The 15,922-nt window shown below is 62.5% G+C and overlaps 1 protein-coding gene across 1 annotated transcript in view; it reads right to left on the bottom strand.

Annotated features, from left to right (window-relative positions):
* The window catches only part of MYO15A (myosin XVA), a 47,189-nt gene extending 38,990 nt beyond the window's left edge, over positions 1-8,199 (bottom strand). Inside the window, exons 1-6 of the mRNA XM_062215878.1 lie at positions 4,657-8,199; positions 2,806-2,888; positions 1,899-1,962; positions 1,137-1,246; positions 781-855; positions 568-658 (exon numbers count right to left, since the gene is read on the bottom strand). Of these exons, the coding sequence (XP_062071862.1) occupies positions 568-658; positions 781-855; positions 1,137-1,246; positions 1,899-1,962; positions 2,806-2,888; positions 4,657-8,199 (3,966 nt within the window). The remainder of the gene's footprint in view (positions 1-567; positions 659-780; positions 856-1,136; positions 1,247-1,898; positions 1,963-2,805; positions 2,889-4,656) is intronic.
* Positions 8,200-15,922: the final 7,723 nt, after the last annotated feature.

Genomic DNA, 15,922 nt, shown 5'->3' with positions numbered 1-15,922 from the left:
CGGCGCCACGAGGCAGAGAATTAGCCTGTTAAGCCACGGCACCAGCCAACATAAATTTTTTTAAAAAGGTCTGCGGAACATGGAATTGAAAGATAAATGTGGGTGCAAAAAGTTTTGACACGCGTGCATCGTGTTTTCACAGTAGGTACTTTCACAAGCTCCTCCCACTGGAATGCCATTACCAACAGGGGGTGGATTTCTGTCCGAGTCACTGCCGTCTCCCCCCGCCAGTGCCCAGCCTGGTGCACAGTAAGTCCTCAGTAAACCTCCAACCCCACCCAGACCATGGCCTCTAGTCCTCTGATGCACCCCCACTCTGGCATCTACTGCCTTCCCCACCTCTTTTAACACCACAGCATCCAGGGGCCAGAAGGTAGGGACAGGTGGAGGGGGAGGGGATGGGATGAGCAGCCTGGGCAAGCTGGGGTCCTGCTACAGGACCGGCAGCCCTGGGCAAGGTCACGATCCATCTGCTGCAACTCAGCCTCCTCCGGGTGGGGGCGGGGGTGCTCAGGGGAGGCTCCCAGGGAGACCAGCCGGCCGGGAGGGATGGACAGACAGACGCACCTGCTGCACGACGTCCCGCTTCTGGTTCATGGCGGCCAGGTAGCGAAGAATCAGCTTCGTGGCCTCAGTTTTACCAGAGCCGCTCTCCCCGCTGGCCGGGCAGAAGGGCAGGCTCAGCCTCCGGCTATCACGGCGGGGCCTGACCCCATCATGAAGTAGGAGAAAGAGGGCCGCAGGTGCCACCTTCTGGGGGTTCCATGCACACCAGCTCACCTGATGATGATACACTGGTTCTGTTTGGCATCGAGCATTTTGGCGAAGGCGAGGTTTGCAATGGCAAAGAGGTGCCTGGGGAGACAGGCTTCCAGTTATCACTGGGCCTGGCTCCTGTCTCAAAGTCCCAGGGGCTGGGGGGTGGGGTGGGGGGGAGGTTTCTCTGCCCAGCTGGGCAGCCAAGTCCATCAACCCTGCAACCCCCTTTGTAGGGAAGTGTTCCCATGGCCATCCTGCTCTGAGCCGCTGTGGCCTCCAGACAGGTGGTGGCCAGGCCTGGGGAAGACACTGCTGGGCTGAGCAGCAGCCAGGGTTCCGCTGAGCTCAGAGGAGAACCCAGGAGAGCAGATACTCACGGAGGATTCTCTCCCAGGGCCCGCCCGCTGTACTGCTGCACCTGCTCTGGCCCGTAGATCCCAAACATCCGGTAGGGGTTCACTGACACCAGGATGCTGCCGATGTATGTCTGCGGGGACATGGTGGCCTCAGCACCGCAGCACCCCATGGTCCTCCCCCGGTGCTCCAGGGTGGGACGCGTTCCCGTCGGGATGCATGCCTGGCTGCCTTCCCTGGGTGCTCTGACCTGCAGCTGTGGGTCATATGCTCTGCAGTGGGCTCTCAAGACACTGCACCTGTTCAGTCTGCAGGGAGCAATGCCCCCACAGCCACGATCCTGCCCCTGGGCTGCCAGCTTCATTTACTCACAGTCAGGCCAAGGCTTCTGCCTGGGGATGGGGCCAGACCAGAGCGAGCAGACCCAGAGGGTCCCCAGGAGGCTTTCCATACTGTGGCCCTGGGCCTCTGTCCTGACACTCTAGGAACGCCCCTCGGGCTACCTGTACTCTGAGACCCAAGTGCACCATGGATTGGGGCCTCCAGGGCGCACGGGGCTGGGGGATCGGGGGAGGGGCACATTTCTGCTTCCTGCCTGCAGGTCTGGGCCTCTGGCACCCAGCACTTGACGCTACACATTTGAGAGGTTCAGGCTCTCACACACACCAGGCCCACACAGCAGAAACCCCGGAGCCCAAACCTCAGGCCACTGGTCTGGGGCTTCCCACTGGAGCCCAGGAGGCAGCCGCCCAGCAGACCCAGGCCCTGCCAGAGCCGAGACCTACGTAGATGAGGTTCCGTTCAAATCTGGTCTTGAGGTTGGACAGCACGGTGTTCTCCTGGAGGTCTCTGAAAGGGCGTGGAGAGGGGCGATCAGCACCTCCAGGCTGGAGGCTGACCCGGACCCCTCCCCACTCGGTGCAATGCTTTTTTGGTTAGGCTTGAGTTCAAGACACTTGTCTCGGGGGGTGGGGAGTGGCGACACTGTGGCGTAGTAGGTTAAGTCTCTGCCTACAGTGCTGGCATCCCATATGGGCACCGGTTTGAGTCCCGGCTGCTCTTCTTCCCATCCAGCTCTCTGCTGTGGCCTGGGAAAGCAGTGGAAGATGGCCCAAGTGCTTGGGCCCCTGCACCCATGTGGGAGACCCGGAAGAAGCTCCTGGCTCCTGGCTTCAGATTGGCCCATCTCTGGCTGTTGCAGCCAACTGGGGAGTGAACTAGTGGACGGAAGACCTCTCTGTGTCTCTCTCAAATAAATCTTTAAAAAAAAAAAAAAAAGTCCTGTCTGACATCAGGGAGCTGTGAGGCCTTGGGCAAGCTACTTCACCTCTCTGCCTTGAGTTTCCTCATCTGTCTAATGGGTACGATAAGCATCACACCCACCTCACCACAGGCCTGGGGGATGCTCTTTGAAGGCAGAGTCGCCTCACAGTTCTGGGTGTCTCCACCCCGCCCCCACCCCCACCTGGTAGAGGAGAAGCCCAGGTGCAGGGTGGGACCCAAGGTCCCCGGTTGGTGAGTTTGGACAAGGCCGGGATGCCAACTCAAGGCCTAGTGCACACGGCAGGTAGGAGAAAAGTCTCAAAAGATTCCGGGAGGGGGGAGCAGAGGCTCTGGTTGGGAGTGTGGGTTCCCCCCCACCCCACCACACCGCCCTCCCGCTGGGGACCACACCCAGCCCCTCCCACTCACTCCAGCTGTGTCATGTCCTCCACGCCATCCTCGCTGTGCTGCTCACGGGACCGCACGGAGGGCAGGTTGCGAATGGAGTGCATCTGCATGAGGCAGAGGTTGTGGGGGTGTGTGTGTGCGCCTCACGGGCACACACCTGGGACCCCGCTACTATTGTCAGCAAGGGGACCCTCCACGGGCCAGCCTGGTAGGTCCTGCAAGGTCTCCTTGCCTTGGAAGGCTACGGTGCTTAGGGAGTGCACGAAACTCCTACCCATACACGCCCAGGGACTTGGTGCTCCTGTGAGCTCGCCAGTGTTCCAGGCTGCACCTGCCCCTCCCATGCACCTGCCCCTCCCATGCACCTGCTCCCCCCCAACCTCAGCTCTTCCAGTACTGCTCCCCAGCAGACCCTGTGTGTGGCGAGTGTGATGGCTCCATGGACACAGGTGTCCTGACATATGGGGCCTCCGTGGCGGGGTGGGACAGAGACTGTCTTAGGACCATACACCTGTGCCCAACCTGGGGCAAATGTGTGAACACCCACATGCAGACCCCCATACAAGGGCGCCTGCAGCTCACACAACTCCCATACTACTCCTGGTTTTGCAGGAGACCTGTGGTCCTGGCCGGCAGCATATACTCTCAAGGTCTACTCGGCACGTGTAGGGACGTGTAGCAGGGGCCTTCCTCACCTGGGGGGGGGGGTGCACTGGACGATGGAAGTCTGGATGCCACCTTCGGGTTGCATGCAGAGGGTGGAAGATGACCACAGCCCCCACGAAAACCACATCGGCTCAGGCCCTGGTGCTCACAACACACACACTTTCTTCATTTGGCCCTGGCATTCACTCCCACGCACACGAGGGCATGCAGGCCTGTCTGGGATCCATGTGACTGAGCAGGCACAGAAAGGAGACACCAGGAGGGAGCCCCACATGCCGTGTGCCCGCCGCCGGGCCGCTAAGTAGGCCACGGCACGTATCACCCTTTCAGCCCTGGCCTCGGGCCCACCCACCTGCCCACTTGCTCGCCAGCGGCCACAGACCCTGAATAATTTAGCCACTCACGTATTCCAGGGTGAGGAGGGCCCAGGCATCCTTGCCTCTCACCCCCGGGCGCCCCGCGGCCCGTTCCCGCAACGCCGCAGCCCACACGGCACGGGGTACCCGCCGCCGCGGCCAGGGTCCCCCCAGCAGCCAGGCCGCCCCAGTCGCCATTGCCAGGCCCGGCTGGCTGCCCGCTCCACCGGGTACCGTCTGCGGAGGCTGAGAGGCACCTGCTGCCCCTGCTTGCCCCGCCCACCCTGGGCGTCCCGGGGGAGGCTCCAGTGACCACCCGCCTCCGCCAAGGGCCACCTAGCATGGGGCTCACGTTCCGCCACGAGTGTGGCAGCCAGGCATGGGCTGGGCACCCCTCAACAAGGCTGCCTGCCCTGCATAGCCATGGGGTGATGGCTGGGCCTGTTTCCCCAGCCCAAAGCTTGTGTCCTGAGCCCCTTATGTTTGCTTAGTACAGAATCCTGCACCCCAGGGGATTATAAAGTGGGGGGAGGGAAGACTTAAGTTTGGGGGTCAAGAGAAACAGCACGAATGTAGATTTTGCACTGGGCGTGGCCCAACCTCTAGAGCCCAATGCTCCTTCAAAGATTCTTTCCCCAAAAGCAACCTGGGTGCAATTTTGCACACCTCTGTCCTGGGCTGGGCGTCCCCCACCTTAACCTTCCGGGCAGCTCTGGGAGGCTGAGGATGCTCTCCCCAATTTAGAGATGGAAAGACTAAGGCACAAACAGAGGCCAGCAGCTCACTAAGCTTGCACAGGACTCCTCGGGCCGGCGCTCCCAAGCCCGCCCTCTGACCTATGCCCTCATACCTTGTTCCGGCAACTTGTGGGGTCAACCGCTTCCCAGGGGCCTCTGAGGGACAAGCAGATGGCCCTGAGGCCCGGGCGGCAGGACTGGGGGTGGGTGTGTGCCCGTGGCCAAGCACGGTGGGCATTTGCTGGCAGCCAGAGGTGGGACCAGCGCAGACTCCAGGCTGGAGGCTTGGGGCTGGGCTTGGGGTCCTGGGCTGGCTGGCTGGTACCAGACCCAGTGTGCTGGAAGGCATTCAGTTTCTGCACCTGAGGCATGACCACAGCAAAACGTCCAGCCTGGCGCCTCTCACCGCCTTTGGGCAGGGGTGCCGGGGCCCCGGTGGGCGCCAAGGGAGCTGGGGCTCGAGGCAGGGTCCTCCAGCGGCGCCACGGGGGCCACGTGGCTCTCGTTTGATCTCCTGGGTAGGACAGGCTGGGCCTTAATGACTTCTGCTCTGGGGATACATCCTTGGAGGGTGCCGGTGTCAGGGGTTCCGGCTCTGCTGGTGGCTGGGGGTGCCCTGGGGCGGCTTCTTCTCCCAGCTTCTCAGGACTCGGGCTGGCCGATTTGGCGAGCTGTCCAGGCCCGGGGTCGTGGTGTCTGCCCACGAAAACACCGGCGGGGTCAGAGGCTGGGTTCTCAGTCTGTGCACCGGGGGCCGGCACCGGGCCCAGGTGCTGGAGGAAGGGGTTTTCCAGCACAGGGGGTGGCCTGGAAAAGCCTCGGAGGCTGCCGGCCCCTCCTGGCCACGGGGAAGGTGGCCGCTGGGTGGGAGGCATGTCCACGTCCCAGCTGGGGGCCAGCGGGGGCACCGTCCAGGGCGTCTCCGAATCCTCGGGTTCTCGCTGGCTCTCTCCGGCGGCGGCGGCGGCGCCGCGCCAGCCCCCCGGCCCCGGCGGCGGCGGGTGGAAGGGCGTACGGACCCGGGGCTTGACGGCCCGGGTGGGCGGCTCGCTGAGGCGCCGCCACGAGTGCGGCAGGCGCGAAGGCAGGTCGAGAGATCGGCGCCGCGGGCCCCGCAGAGGCGGCGGCGAGGCCGGCCGCGGCGAGCCCAGGGCCGGCGAGCGGGGTGGGCCCGGGCGCCCGGAGGCCCGGCGCGGGGCTGGGGGCTCGTGCAGGGAGCGGGGCCGCCGGGGCGGGGGCGGGAAGGGCGGCTGGAAGGGGCCTCGGCGGAAGGACAGCTGGGGGGACAGGGGCCCCAGGGGCGAGCGGTACCCGGGGCCCGGCAGGTTCCTCAGCGAGGGCTGGGGTGAGGGCAGGGGGGTCCAGGCCCTGCGCGATGCCTGTGGGGAGGCCCCGGGGAAGCCGAAGGCCGCGCCTCGGCGGTGGCGGGAGCCTCTGAACGAAGGCCGGGGCCCCGCGAACGCCCTGAAGTCGGGCGGCGCCTCCGGGCCCACGGGCGGGGGCTCCACGAAGGCCCACCAGCCGGCCTGCGCGCCCAGGGGCACGTGAGCGGGCGCGGCCCAGGGCGGCGGGTGCCGGCGGAGCGAGCCGTAGGGCGAGGCCGGGAGCACCGGGGAGAAGGGCGGCGGGCCGGGGCTGGGCGGCCGCGCGGGCGCCAAGGGCGCGCTCCAGTGCGGGAGGGCGCGGGGCGGCGCGGGGGGCGAGGGCGGCCGGTGCGAGTTGTTGTTGTTGCGCGCCAGCGGCTGCGCCCGCCTCAGCACGATGGGCGTGTTGGGCCGCTCGGGGTCCATGCCCGCCAGCTTGTAGCCGAAGCGCTTGTAGGCCGCCTCCCGGACTGCCGGACCCCCGGGCCGCGCCTTCTGGCTGCCCCTGAGCCGCCGCGGCAGCGGCTGCTTCTCGGACAGCGTCTTCTTGAGGAACCTGGCCAGCGAGGTGGCCGGGCGCGGCGCGGGGCGGCCCAGCTCCGGGCCGAAGCCCAGGCCCCGGCGCGCGCCGAAGGCCGACAGGGCGCGCTGCAGGTTGCGCTGGCGCGGCGTGAGGAAGCCCCAGTAAGGGTGGACATAGGGCAAGGGGGCCACGTCCTCCTCCTCCTCCTCCTCTTCCTCCTCGTCCGCCTCCCCCAGGGGCAGGGGGATGTCCAGGGAGGGCGGCAGGGGCACCTCCAACTTCTCCTTCCCGAAGAGCTTGACCTGGGGCCGCGGGAAGAGGCGGAACTTGCGGATGAGGGACAGCTTGGACCTGGCCGGCTTGTCCATGCCCTGCTGCTCGAAGAAGGCGGCGCTGGGCAGGCGGAAGGAGGTGCCGCCCTGCCGCCCGCTGCCCGCCGCCTCCTCGGGCTCCTCCTCCAGCTCCGCGATGTCATCCATGGGGTGCGCGTAGGGGTTGTGCGGCGAGGCGATGGGTGGCGGCACCCAGGGGTACATGAAGGCCGGTTCTTCCGGATAAAGGTAGGGCGCTCCGGGAGGGTAGATGGCCTCGTCGCCACCGCCGCCGTAGTCGCCTTCGGCGTAGGGGAGCGTGTAGGGGGCCCCGTAGGGGTCGAGGTAGGGCAGGGGGTAGGGAGTGTCGTAGGGCAGGTCGTAGGGCAGGTAAGGCGAGTCGTAAGGCGCGTAGGGATCCAGGTAGTAGCCGTAGGGGTCCACCTGGCCCTCGTACGCATCCAGGAAGCTGTAAGGTGAGGAGTACCCCGCCGGGGGCGCGTACGGGGGCGCATAGTCCTCGTAGCCATAGCCGTAGCTGTAGGGGTAGCCGTAGGGGTACCCGGGGTCGAAGGCGTCGCCGTAGTAGTAGTCGGGGTGGTGGTAGTAGCCGTAGGGGTCCTCGGGCGGGTACCCGTAGGGGTGGTGGCCAGCAGGTGGCCAGGCGTGGCCTGCCAGGTAGGGCTCCCGCTCCTCGTACTGGTAGAGCGACTGCTGGTCGTAGTAGTCGTCGCCCTCGCGGTGGTAGTCGTAATACTCGCCCAGGTCTTGGAAGCCCTCGAGGCCGTACAGCGACCTGCGGGAGCCCGAGTGCCCGAAGGGGGCTTCGTCCTCAAAGGGCAGGAAGCCGACAGGCTCGCCCGAGGAGTAGATGCTGTGGCTGCGAGGGAACCTGCGGAGCCGGCCTCCGGGCCGCAGGATCTCGGCGCCCGAGGGGAAAGGCAGCTTCCGGGAGCCCACGCGGGAGCCGGAGCGCTGCAGCCACGCGTCCACCGTGGCGCGCTCGCTGCCCGCCTCCTCCGCCTTCTTAAGCAGGAACTTCTTGGTGAGCCAGTTGATGGCGGTGGACGCCTTGCTGAGCGACTGGGCGCGGGGCCGCAGGCGGCCGTAGCCGCGACGCCCGGGGAAGCGGATGACCATGAAGGACGGCTTCTTGCCCTTCATGGCCCGCTTCTTCTTGCCCATGCGCATCTGCGTCATGAGCTTGGAGGTGGACTTGAGCACGGTGCGGGCCTGCTTCTTGCGCCTTTTCTTCTGCGGCCCGGTGTGCAGGCCCCAGAAGAAGGCGGAGGCGCTCCGGAACTGGCCCTTCTTGGAGATCTTGGGCGTGCGGTCTCGGAAGCCCATGAACAGCCGGGAAGTCCCCTTTAGGCTCCGTTTGGGTTTCTCCGGCTCCGGAGCTTTCTTCCCCTTCTTCCCTTTCTTGGCTTTCTTCTCCTCATCTTCCTCCTTCGCCATGGTGGCTGCCGGCTCCCGACCGGGCGTGCAGCTGGTGTCCCTGGCTCAGACACTTGGAAACACACACACACACACACACACACGGGAAAGACCTGCTTCTGTCCGCTCTGCGGCTGGACACGCGGCCTCCCCGGGGCTCAGAGCAGCCAGGACTGGCCAGAGAGGTGTGGGGAGCTGGGACCAGGATTCCGAGAGGGCGGATCCATAATTCATCTCCTCTAAAGCCGCCTTGGGTTTCACCTTGAAGCAGCAGTGGAAAGCGTGGGTGTTGTTTACGGAACGGGAAAGCTGCAGAGGCCGGCACTGGGCACGGGGCGGGGGCGGGGGGGGGGGGGTGGGCGTCCTGGCCTTAGAATCACTGTAGTTAACAGAGGTGCTGGCCTAGCTCGGGCCCATCAGCCCACCGCGCGCAGGAGGTGTGTATGTGGAGGGGGGTGCTTTTGTCTCTAGAGCTTCCCCTGGGAAAGACACTGGCCCTAAGCCATCCTGCACAGCTCCACTTGACCCAGAGCGAGGCCAGGTCTCCAGAGCCCAGAGTTCCCCAAGGCACCTTGGAGGGAGACCTTGGCCCCCTCCAGGTCCTGCACAAGGGCCAAGGGGAGTGGCCAGGGCAGGTGCCGGGGCCCACTGTCTGTAACAGGAGCTAGCCAGCCCTGGGAGCTGAATAATGCATCGGGGAGATCTGGATGCCCGCTCAGCAGGCAGGGCAGGGTGCAGGTGTCACGACCGGACTGTAGCACAGCTCGGGGAAGCAGACGGAATGTGGGTCAGGCCCGGCCCCGATCCCTTTCTATGCCGCCGGTCGGCTGTGTGGCCTCAGGAACGCCCCCTCTGGGCCTCCATCTCTGCCTCTGTGAACCTATATTGGAGCCTCTAGGGCTCAAGCCCCGGCTCCACTTCTGATCCGGCTTCCTGCTAATGCACACCCTGGCAGGGAGCAGGTGATGGCCAAGAACTTGGGTCCCTGACACCCACATGGGAGACCTGGTTCAGCTTCCGGGCTGCTAGCTTCGGCCTAGCCCAGCCCAGGCCTCTGCCGTGTGACCCCTGCCCCCTCTGGGTGCAGCTGATGGCTTCAGGTTTGACACCTGACCCAAGACTGTGTGCCCAGCCCCTGGGCTGGTGTGTGTGTGTGTGTGTGTGTGTGTTGGGGGTAGGGGGCAGGGGCAACTCACTTTTGAGAATCTGGACTAAAAGAGGTAGGGGCTGTGGCTGGTTAGGGGAGGAGGTGGGGAGCTGCAGCCCTGGGGCTCTCCTCCGCCTGTTGCTCCTCTTCCTCCCCCCCACCCTGCTTCCTTCTGCCCCAGGACCTGGCCACACGGGATCCAGGGGCCTAAATTAGTTTTTTAAACAATGCCAAGCTACCTTCTCCCCACACTGTGGTTTAAATCTTTGAGTCCCAATACAAATGCTTTGGTTGTTTGAGGTGTAGCACAGCAGGCCCCCAAGCTCCACCGTTCTGGCCCTGGCCTCTGCCAGCTCTGTGCGCCCAAGGGAGTGGCTCCAGGGTGTCGGCCTGCTCAGCTGTGACATGGGGACAGTGAGAAGCCTTCTCAGGCAAGTGGTGAGGAGCAAGAAGTCTTCCTCTCTCTGTCTGCTCCCCGCCTCTGCCTCTGCTCCTGCTCCTCCTCGCCGGGGTGCCCAGCCATTCAGAGGGGGCCATGGCCATGCCAGGGGGCTAGTGGCACCTGCTGAAGGCAAACACTATGCAGAGCTGAATGCAAAGCACCTCTCTGGCCTTGAAGCCCCGGTTCTGCAGAATGACCGGGGAGTCAGCACCACCCACGAAAGAGAGGCAGAGTTGGCGGAGGAAGTAGAGCTGCAGGGGTGGGATCCTGGGGCTGGGGAGGCCAGCAGTGGCCAACGGGCGCAGGACAGTGACAGCGGTGGTCTCCGTGGAGAGGTGGGGCAGGGGTGGTTACGGCTGGTGAGAGAGCGTTCAAGACAGCATGGCGCTGGGTATCACAGGTGTGCCTGCTGTGCACACACTCAAACCTCCACACTGGACCCTCCAGGGTGTGAATGATATTGGGGCATGAGTTAAAGCTCCGGTAAACTTGTTATTAAAACAAACAGGGGGCCAGCACTGTGGCATAGCAAGTAAAGCTGCCACCTGCAGTGCTGTCATCCCATATGGACACCAGTTCAAATCCCAGCTGCTCCACTTCCGATCCAGCTCTCTGCTATAGCCTGGGAAAGCAGTGGAAGATGGCCCAAATCCTTGGGCCCCTGCACCTGCGTGGGAGACCCGGAAGAAGCTCCAGACTCCTGACTTCAGATCGGCTTGGCTCCGGCTGTTGTGGCGTGAACCAGTGGATAGTTCTCTCTGTCTCTCTGTAACTTAGCCTTTCAAATAAATACATCTCTTTTTAAAAAAAAAAATGCAGCCAGGGGCCCTGTTAGACATGTCTTGGGCACATGTGATGGTGAACTCTTAAACTGATCTTGGCCGGCGCTGCGGCTCAATAGGCTAATCCTCCGCCTTGCGGCGCCGGCACACCAGGTAATAGTCCCGGTTGAGGTGTCGGATTCTGTCCTGGTTGCTCCTCTTCCAGTCCACCTCTGCTGTGTCCCGGGAAGGCAGTGGAGATGGCCCAAGTGCTTGGGCCCTGCACCCGCATGGGAGACCAGGAGAAGCACCTGGCTCCTGCTTCGGATCAGCGCGGTGCGCCGGCCGTAGCAGCCATTTGGGGGTGAACTAACAGAAAAAGAAAGACCTTTCTCTCTCTCTCTCTCTCTGTCCACCCTGCCTGTCAAAACAAACAAACAAAAACTGATCTTTAAAGTTTTTATCGGGGCTGGTGCTGTGTCACAGCGGGTTAACGCCCTGGCCTGAAGCGCCGGCATCCCATATGGGCACCGGTTCTGGTCCCGGATGCTCCTCTTCTGATCCAGCTCTTTGCTATGGTCTGGGAAAGCAGTAGAGAATGGCCCAAGTCCTTGGGCCCCTGTGCCCACATGGGAGACTCGGAGGAAGCTCCTGGCTCCTGGCTTCGGATTGGCACAGCTCCGGCCGTAGTGGCCATCTGGGGAGTGAACCAGCGGATGGAAGACCTCTCTCTGCCTCTCCTCTTTCTGTGTAACTCTTTCAAATAAATTAATAAATCTTAAAGTTTTTATCTATTTATTTGAGAGCCAGAAAGAGTTCTCATTCACCGGTCCACTCGCACGATGGCTGGGCCTGGGCTGGAGCCAGGAGCTCAATCCAGGTCTTCCACGTGAGTGGCAGGGGCCCACCTACTGGAGCCATCACCTTCTGCCTTCCAGGTCTTCATTAGCAGGAAACTGGAACTGGGAGCGGAGCTGGGACTTGAACCCAGGCCCTCCAGATATAGGATGTGGGTATCTTTGCGGTTAAGCCAAAAGCCTGCCCTTGAGCTGAATTTTCAAACGCAGCTGTGTGCACAACCCCACTGACCTTAGGAACAGAGCTGAACCTGCAGCTTCTGGGGCAGAATCTGCCAGCCTGCATGAGGTCACCCCCTGCCTTCCTCTTGCACCCTTAACCCACAGAAGGTGTCACTAACAGCAGCCACCACCGTGCACAGCTCGTGGATCACACATTCAGGACCTGCCTGCATCTTGTGTCGCTCACTCGCCACCTAAGAAGCCCCCGAGGAGCAGAAGTCTGTCCTTAACCGAGTGGATCCGGTCTTGGTGGAAGCTACACACGCTCATTGCTACAACACATGATGCATCCCCAGAGGGCGCGCCCCGTGGCTGTGAGGGACAACGGAGACAGGCTCTGTGTCCCGCTGAGGAGGCCCCTCGAGGGTCTGCGAATGAGAACCGAAGACACGGAACCCCCTGTCCACAGAGCTCCCTCGGCCCTGCCTCTTGCAGGAGGTGTGTATGTGTGTAGTGGCGGGTAACACTATGAATTCATATCTTATCTACAAATGGAAATACTGCAGAAGGTACAAAAGAAAGGACTGAGAACGGTTATCTCGCCATAAACCTTCCCGTAGCAGCTGGAGTTCTGAACCACACAATGCATTTCTGAGCAAAGAAAAAAGTAAAAAGACATAAAAATGGGAGAAAAAAGGAATTGGAAACAGCGAGTGGAGACAGCCCTTTATGGGGCTCCCAGGAAGCAAGTCAGGGTACAACCCCACCCCCACTCCAGCCCTGCTGGCCCCAGCTCCAGGTGACGTTTGAGGAAACTGAGGCAGAAAGAGGTCAGGGACATGCAGGGTGGAGACAGGGCAGGGCTAGTCCTTCAGGCTCAAGGCCACCTCCCAAAGCCACACCCACTGCCTGCCCCCAGCGGGGACCCTTGGCTGTCTGGAGTTTGTCCTGGAGAGAGACTGAGAGGCTGCCACTGCCCAAGACCTACAGTGAACCTTCAGGCAGGCATCTTTCTGCCCCAGAGTTGCACCATCCTGAGGAAGAGACTGACGCTCAGGCAGGCCCGGCTGTTGAGGGTACACTGTGCTCAGAATGGAGCCGGGCTCCGGGTCAGGTCTCATTCCTGTCCTGGACCTGAGCCCCAGCAAGTTACGTGGCTCCTGCACTGCCCCCCATCTGTACGTGTAGGTGCCACCAGCGCCCCCTCCTGCCGGGGCTGATGGGCATCAAATAGCATGCAGTCTGTTTGAGCAATGGCTGTTGCCATGACGACTACTGTCATTGTTATCACAGGCGGCAGTCCTGTCTGCTGTGTGTGTGTTGGTGACCGCTGGCAGCAAGGGCCGTCCACTTGACCCCTCCTGGTGTCTGGAGCCCAGGCTAGTAGCCAGCAGAGGCTGCTCTTTCTCTGGTGGGTTCCAGGTCCCCCTCCCTGTAGGGGTCCACAGCCTCTGCAGCTGATACAGAGTGGGTGTCAGGGAGCAAGTCTCTCATTCACTCATTCATCCATCCATCCATTCATTCATTCCTCAAAGACTGGTCATACACGTGCTATGTGCTGAGCATAGGGAAGTCACAGAGCTGAGAAGGGCAGTGCCGGACCCCAGGCAGGCGGGCACTGCCCTGGGGGGGGGGGGGGCCAAGAAGTGGCCCCTGAACCCAGATCCTAAAGGGTGAGGAGCCAATCACATGGAAGAGAGAGCAGAGTGCCGGGCAGATGGGCAAGCACACGCAAAGGCCAGGTGGTAAGAGAGGCTTGAGGGGAAGTCTTGGGGCCACAGCAGAGCTGAGGGGCACACGTGTGGAATGGCAGGCAGCGACCGGCCCCCATGAGGCCGTGCAGCCTGGGACGGGACTTTGGTCTCCATCCCAAACTAGTGGGGAGCCACAGCAGGGTTTTAAGTTCTTGGAATACTGTGACCAGATTGAGGTGTGGAAGTTACAAGAAAGGTAACCAGCACTACTTAAGGGTCTACTACCTGCTCAGGGCTGAGCGCTTTCCTGGAGTAATTTTTAAGAGTCTCATATAAGATGGCGAATTTTCTCATTCTGCAGACACAGGGCTGGGTCTTTTTTTATTTTTTTTACTTTTATTTTTAACAGGCAGAGTGGACAGTGAGAGAGAGAGAGAGAGAGACAGAGAGAAAGGTCTTCCTTTGCCGTTGGTTCACCCTCCAATGGCCGCTGTGGCCGGCGCGCTGCAGCCTGAGCACCGCGCTGATCCGATGGCAGGAGCCAAGTACTTCTCCTGGTCTCCCATGGGGTGCAGGGCCCAAGGACTTGGGCCATCCTCCACTGCACTCCCTGGCCACAGCAGAGAGCTGGCCTGGAAGAGGGGCAACCAGGACAGAATCCGGTGCCCCGACCGGGACTAGAACCCGGTGTGCCGGCGCCGCAAGGCGGAGGATTAGCCTGTTGAGCCACGGCGCCGGCTACAGGGCTGGGTCTTAAGAGAGGGGAGACTCCCCTCCCCGCCCCCACCACTCAGCCAGGAGCAAGGAAGGGATGGGCCTGGGTCTCTCTGACTGCAAGACCCTGTGTTCAGAACTTAGCAGCCCTTGCTGTAATCTCCAGAAACTGCTACTGTTATTTATTTTCCCATGGAAGAAACAGGTCCAGAGAGGTTAGGTAAGTTGCCTGAGGCCACACAGCTTAAAACTGGGTTTAAGTCCAGGCAAGCTGGCTCTAGGGACCCCAGTAATTGAGCCCCCACCTGCTGCCTCCCAGGGTGCGCATCGGCAGGAAGCTGGAATGGAAGCGGAGCCAGGTCCGGAACCCAGGCAGCTGCTTAACCCTCTGCACTGAACTCCCAGCTCTGGAAGACAGCTCTTGGGCTACTGTGGGTGAAAAGTCAGGGATGGGACACATAGCGGGGCAGGGCGCAGGGACAGTGAGAGGATGGGAGTGCCGTGGACACATTCAGGACAAGGTGACACAGCCCTGGGGAGGGCAAAGCCATGTGGACTTGAGGCTGCTGGATGGGTAGAGGACTTCTCTCTGAGGTGAGGTGGGGTGGGTGGGAATGTGGGACATGGCGGGGTTGGTGCTAGACAGCCAAGGAGGCTGAGGGGGAGGTCCGGGGAAGGGGCGCGGCCAGCCCTACTGAGCTTACCAAGGCCACAAAAATATGGGCTGAGTGGTCCCTGAGGGGGCCTGGCTGTGTGGCACCATGGTTAAGCCACCACCTACAATGCCAGCATCCTATATCTGGGCACCAGTTCGCGTCCCGGCTGCTCCACTTCTAATCCTGCTCCCTGCTAATGGCCCGGGAAAGCAAAGGAAGATGGCCCAAGGGCTTGGGCCCCTGCACCCACATGGGAGACCCAGATGGAACCCCAGCTTCCTGGCTTCAGCCTGGCCCAGTCCCAGCCAGCTACTGTGGCCATTTGGGGAGTGGACCAGTAGATGGAAGATCTCTCTCTCTCTCTGCCTTTCAAATAAATCAACAAAATCTCAATAAATAAATACACGAGATGGCTGCTCGGCCGCACGTGGCATCAGGAGCTGGTGGGGTAGCGGGTTGGGAGTCAGTGAGCAGGTGGGCCTGGGAAGCTGAGGTGGCCAGAGCAGGCGACACACCTGTGAGAACTTCTGTGGCTGGAGCCACCCGGGATTGGGGCCTTTGTTACGGCTGTGGCTGCCAGAGCAAACGCAAGGTCACAGATCCCGCTGAGAGGGGGAGGGGCAGTCCCCAGGGAGCAAGAAGGGGTCCCTGGGGGGAGAGTTTTCCAGCTGGGACCCCATGGCAGGAGGTAAAGGAGCAGTGGGGAGCGAGCAGGCTTGGCAGAGCTGCAAGGGGAGCCGGAGGCGAGGCCCGGCCCTTGGGAACAGGTGAGTGCGGGCTTTCTGGGGGAGCTGCGGAATCTAAGCCGGAGAGGAAGGGATGTGGAGTGGACAGACGTACAGGCGCTGGACAGAACAACGGACCCTGGGGTGCCAGGCTACCTGGGGACGACTGGCCCCTGGGGTCACCCATGGTCAGGAGAGTGATGGGGCTCCTGGGGCTGGCAGGATGGTGTGGGGGCAGGGACTTTTGAGCCCTTGGGGGTCTCCTTGGCCCCAAGGGCACTGTGATCTGGCCCTCCACACAACCTGGGTGTGCACAGCTGCGACCCCCCTCTCGCACTCAGACGTGTAGACACACAGGCATGCAGACCACAGACCCGCAAAGCCCCGGTGCAGGTCAGGAAACAATGCCATCCCCGAGCCCAGGGAGGAAGCCGTGGGCCCGGGGGCCTCAGGCCTGGGTCTGCTCTGCCCAAGGGCTCCAGATCCCACCCAGAGCCTGGACTCAGCCTGAAGCCCTGGGAGCACAGGGGCTGCCCAGCCCCTCTCCGGGCATGGGAACCACAAGCCCCAGGCAGGCACGGCCGGG

The sequence above is a fragment of the Lepus europaeus genome, chromosome 18, assembly GCF_033115175.1.
Source record: "Lepus europaeus isolate LE1 chromosome 18, mLepTim1.pri, whole genome shotgun sequence".
Taxonomy (NCBI): Eukaryota; Metazoa; Chordata; class Mammalia; order Lagomorpha; family Leporidae; genus Lepus; species Lepus europaeus.
This window is presented reverse-complemented; position numbering and strand designations above follow the sequence as displayed.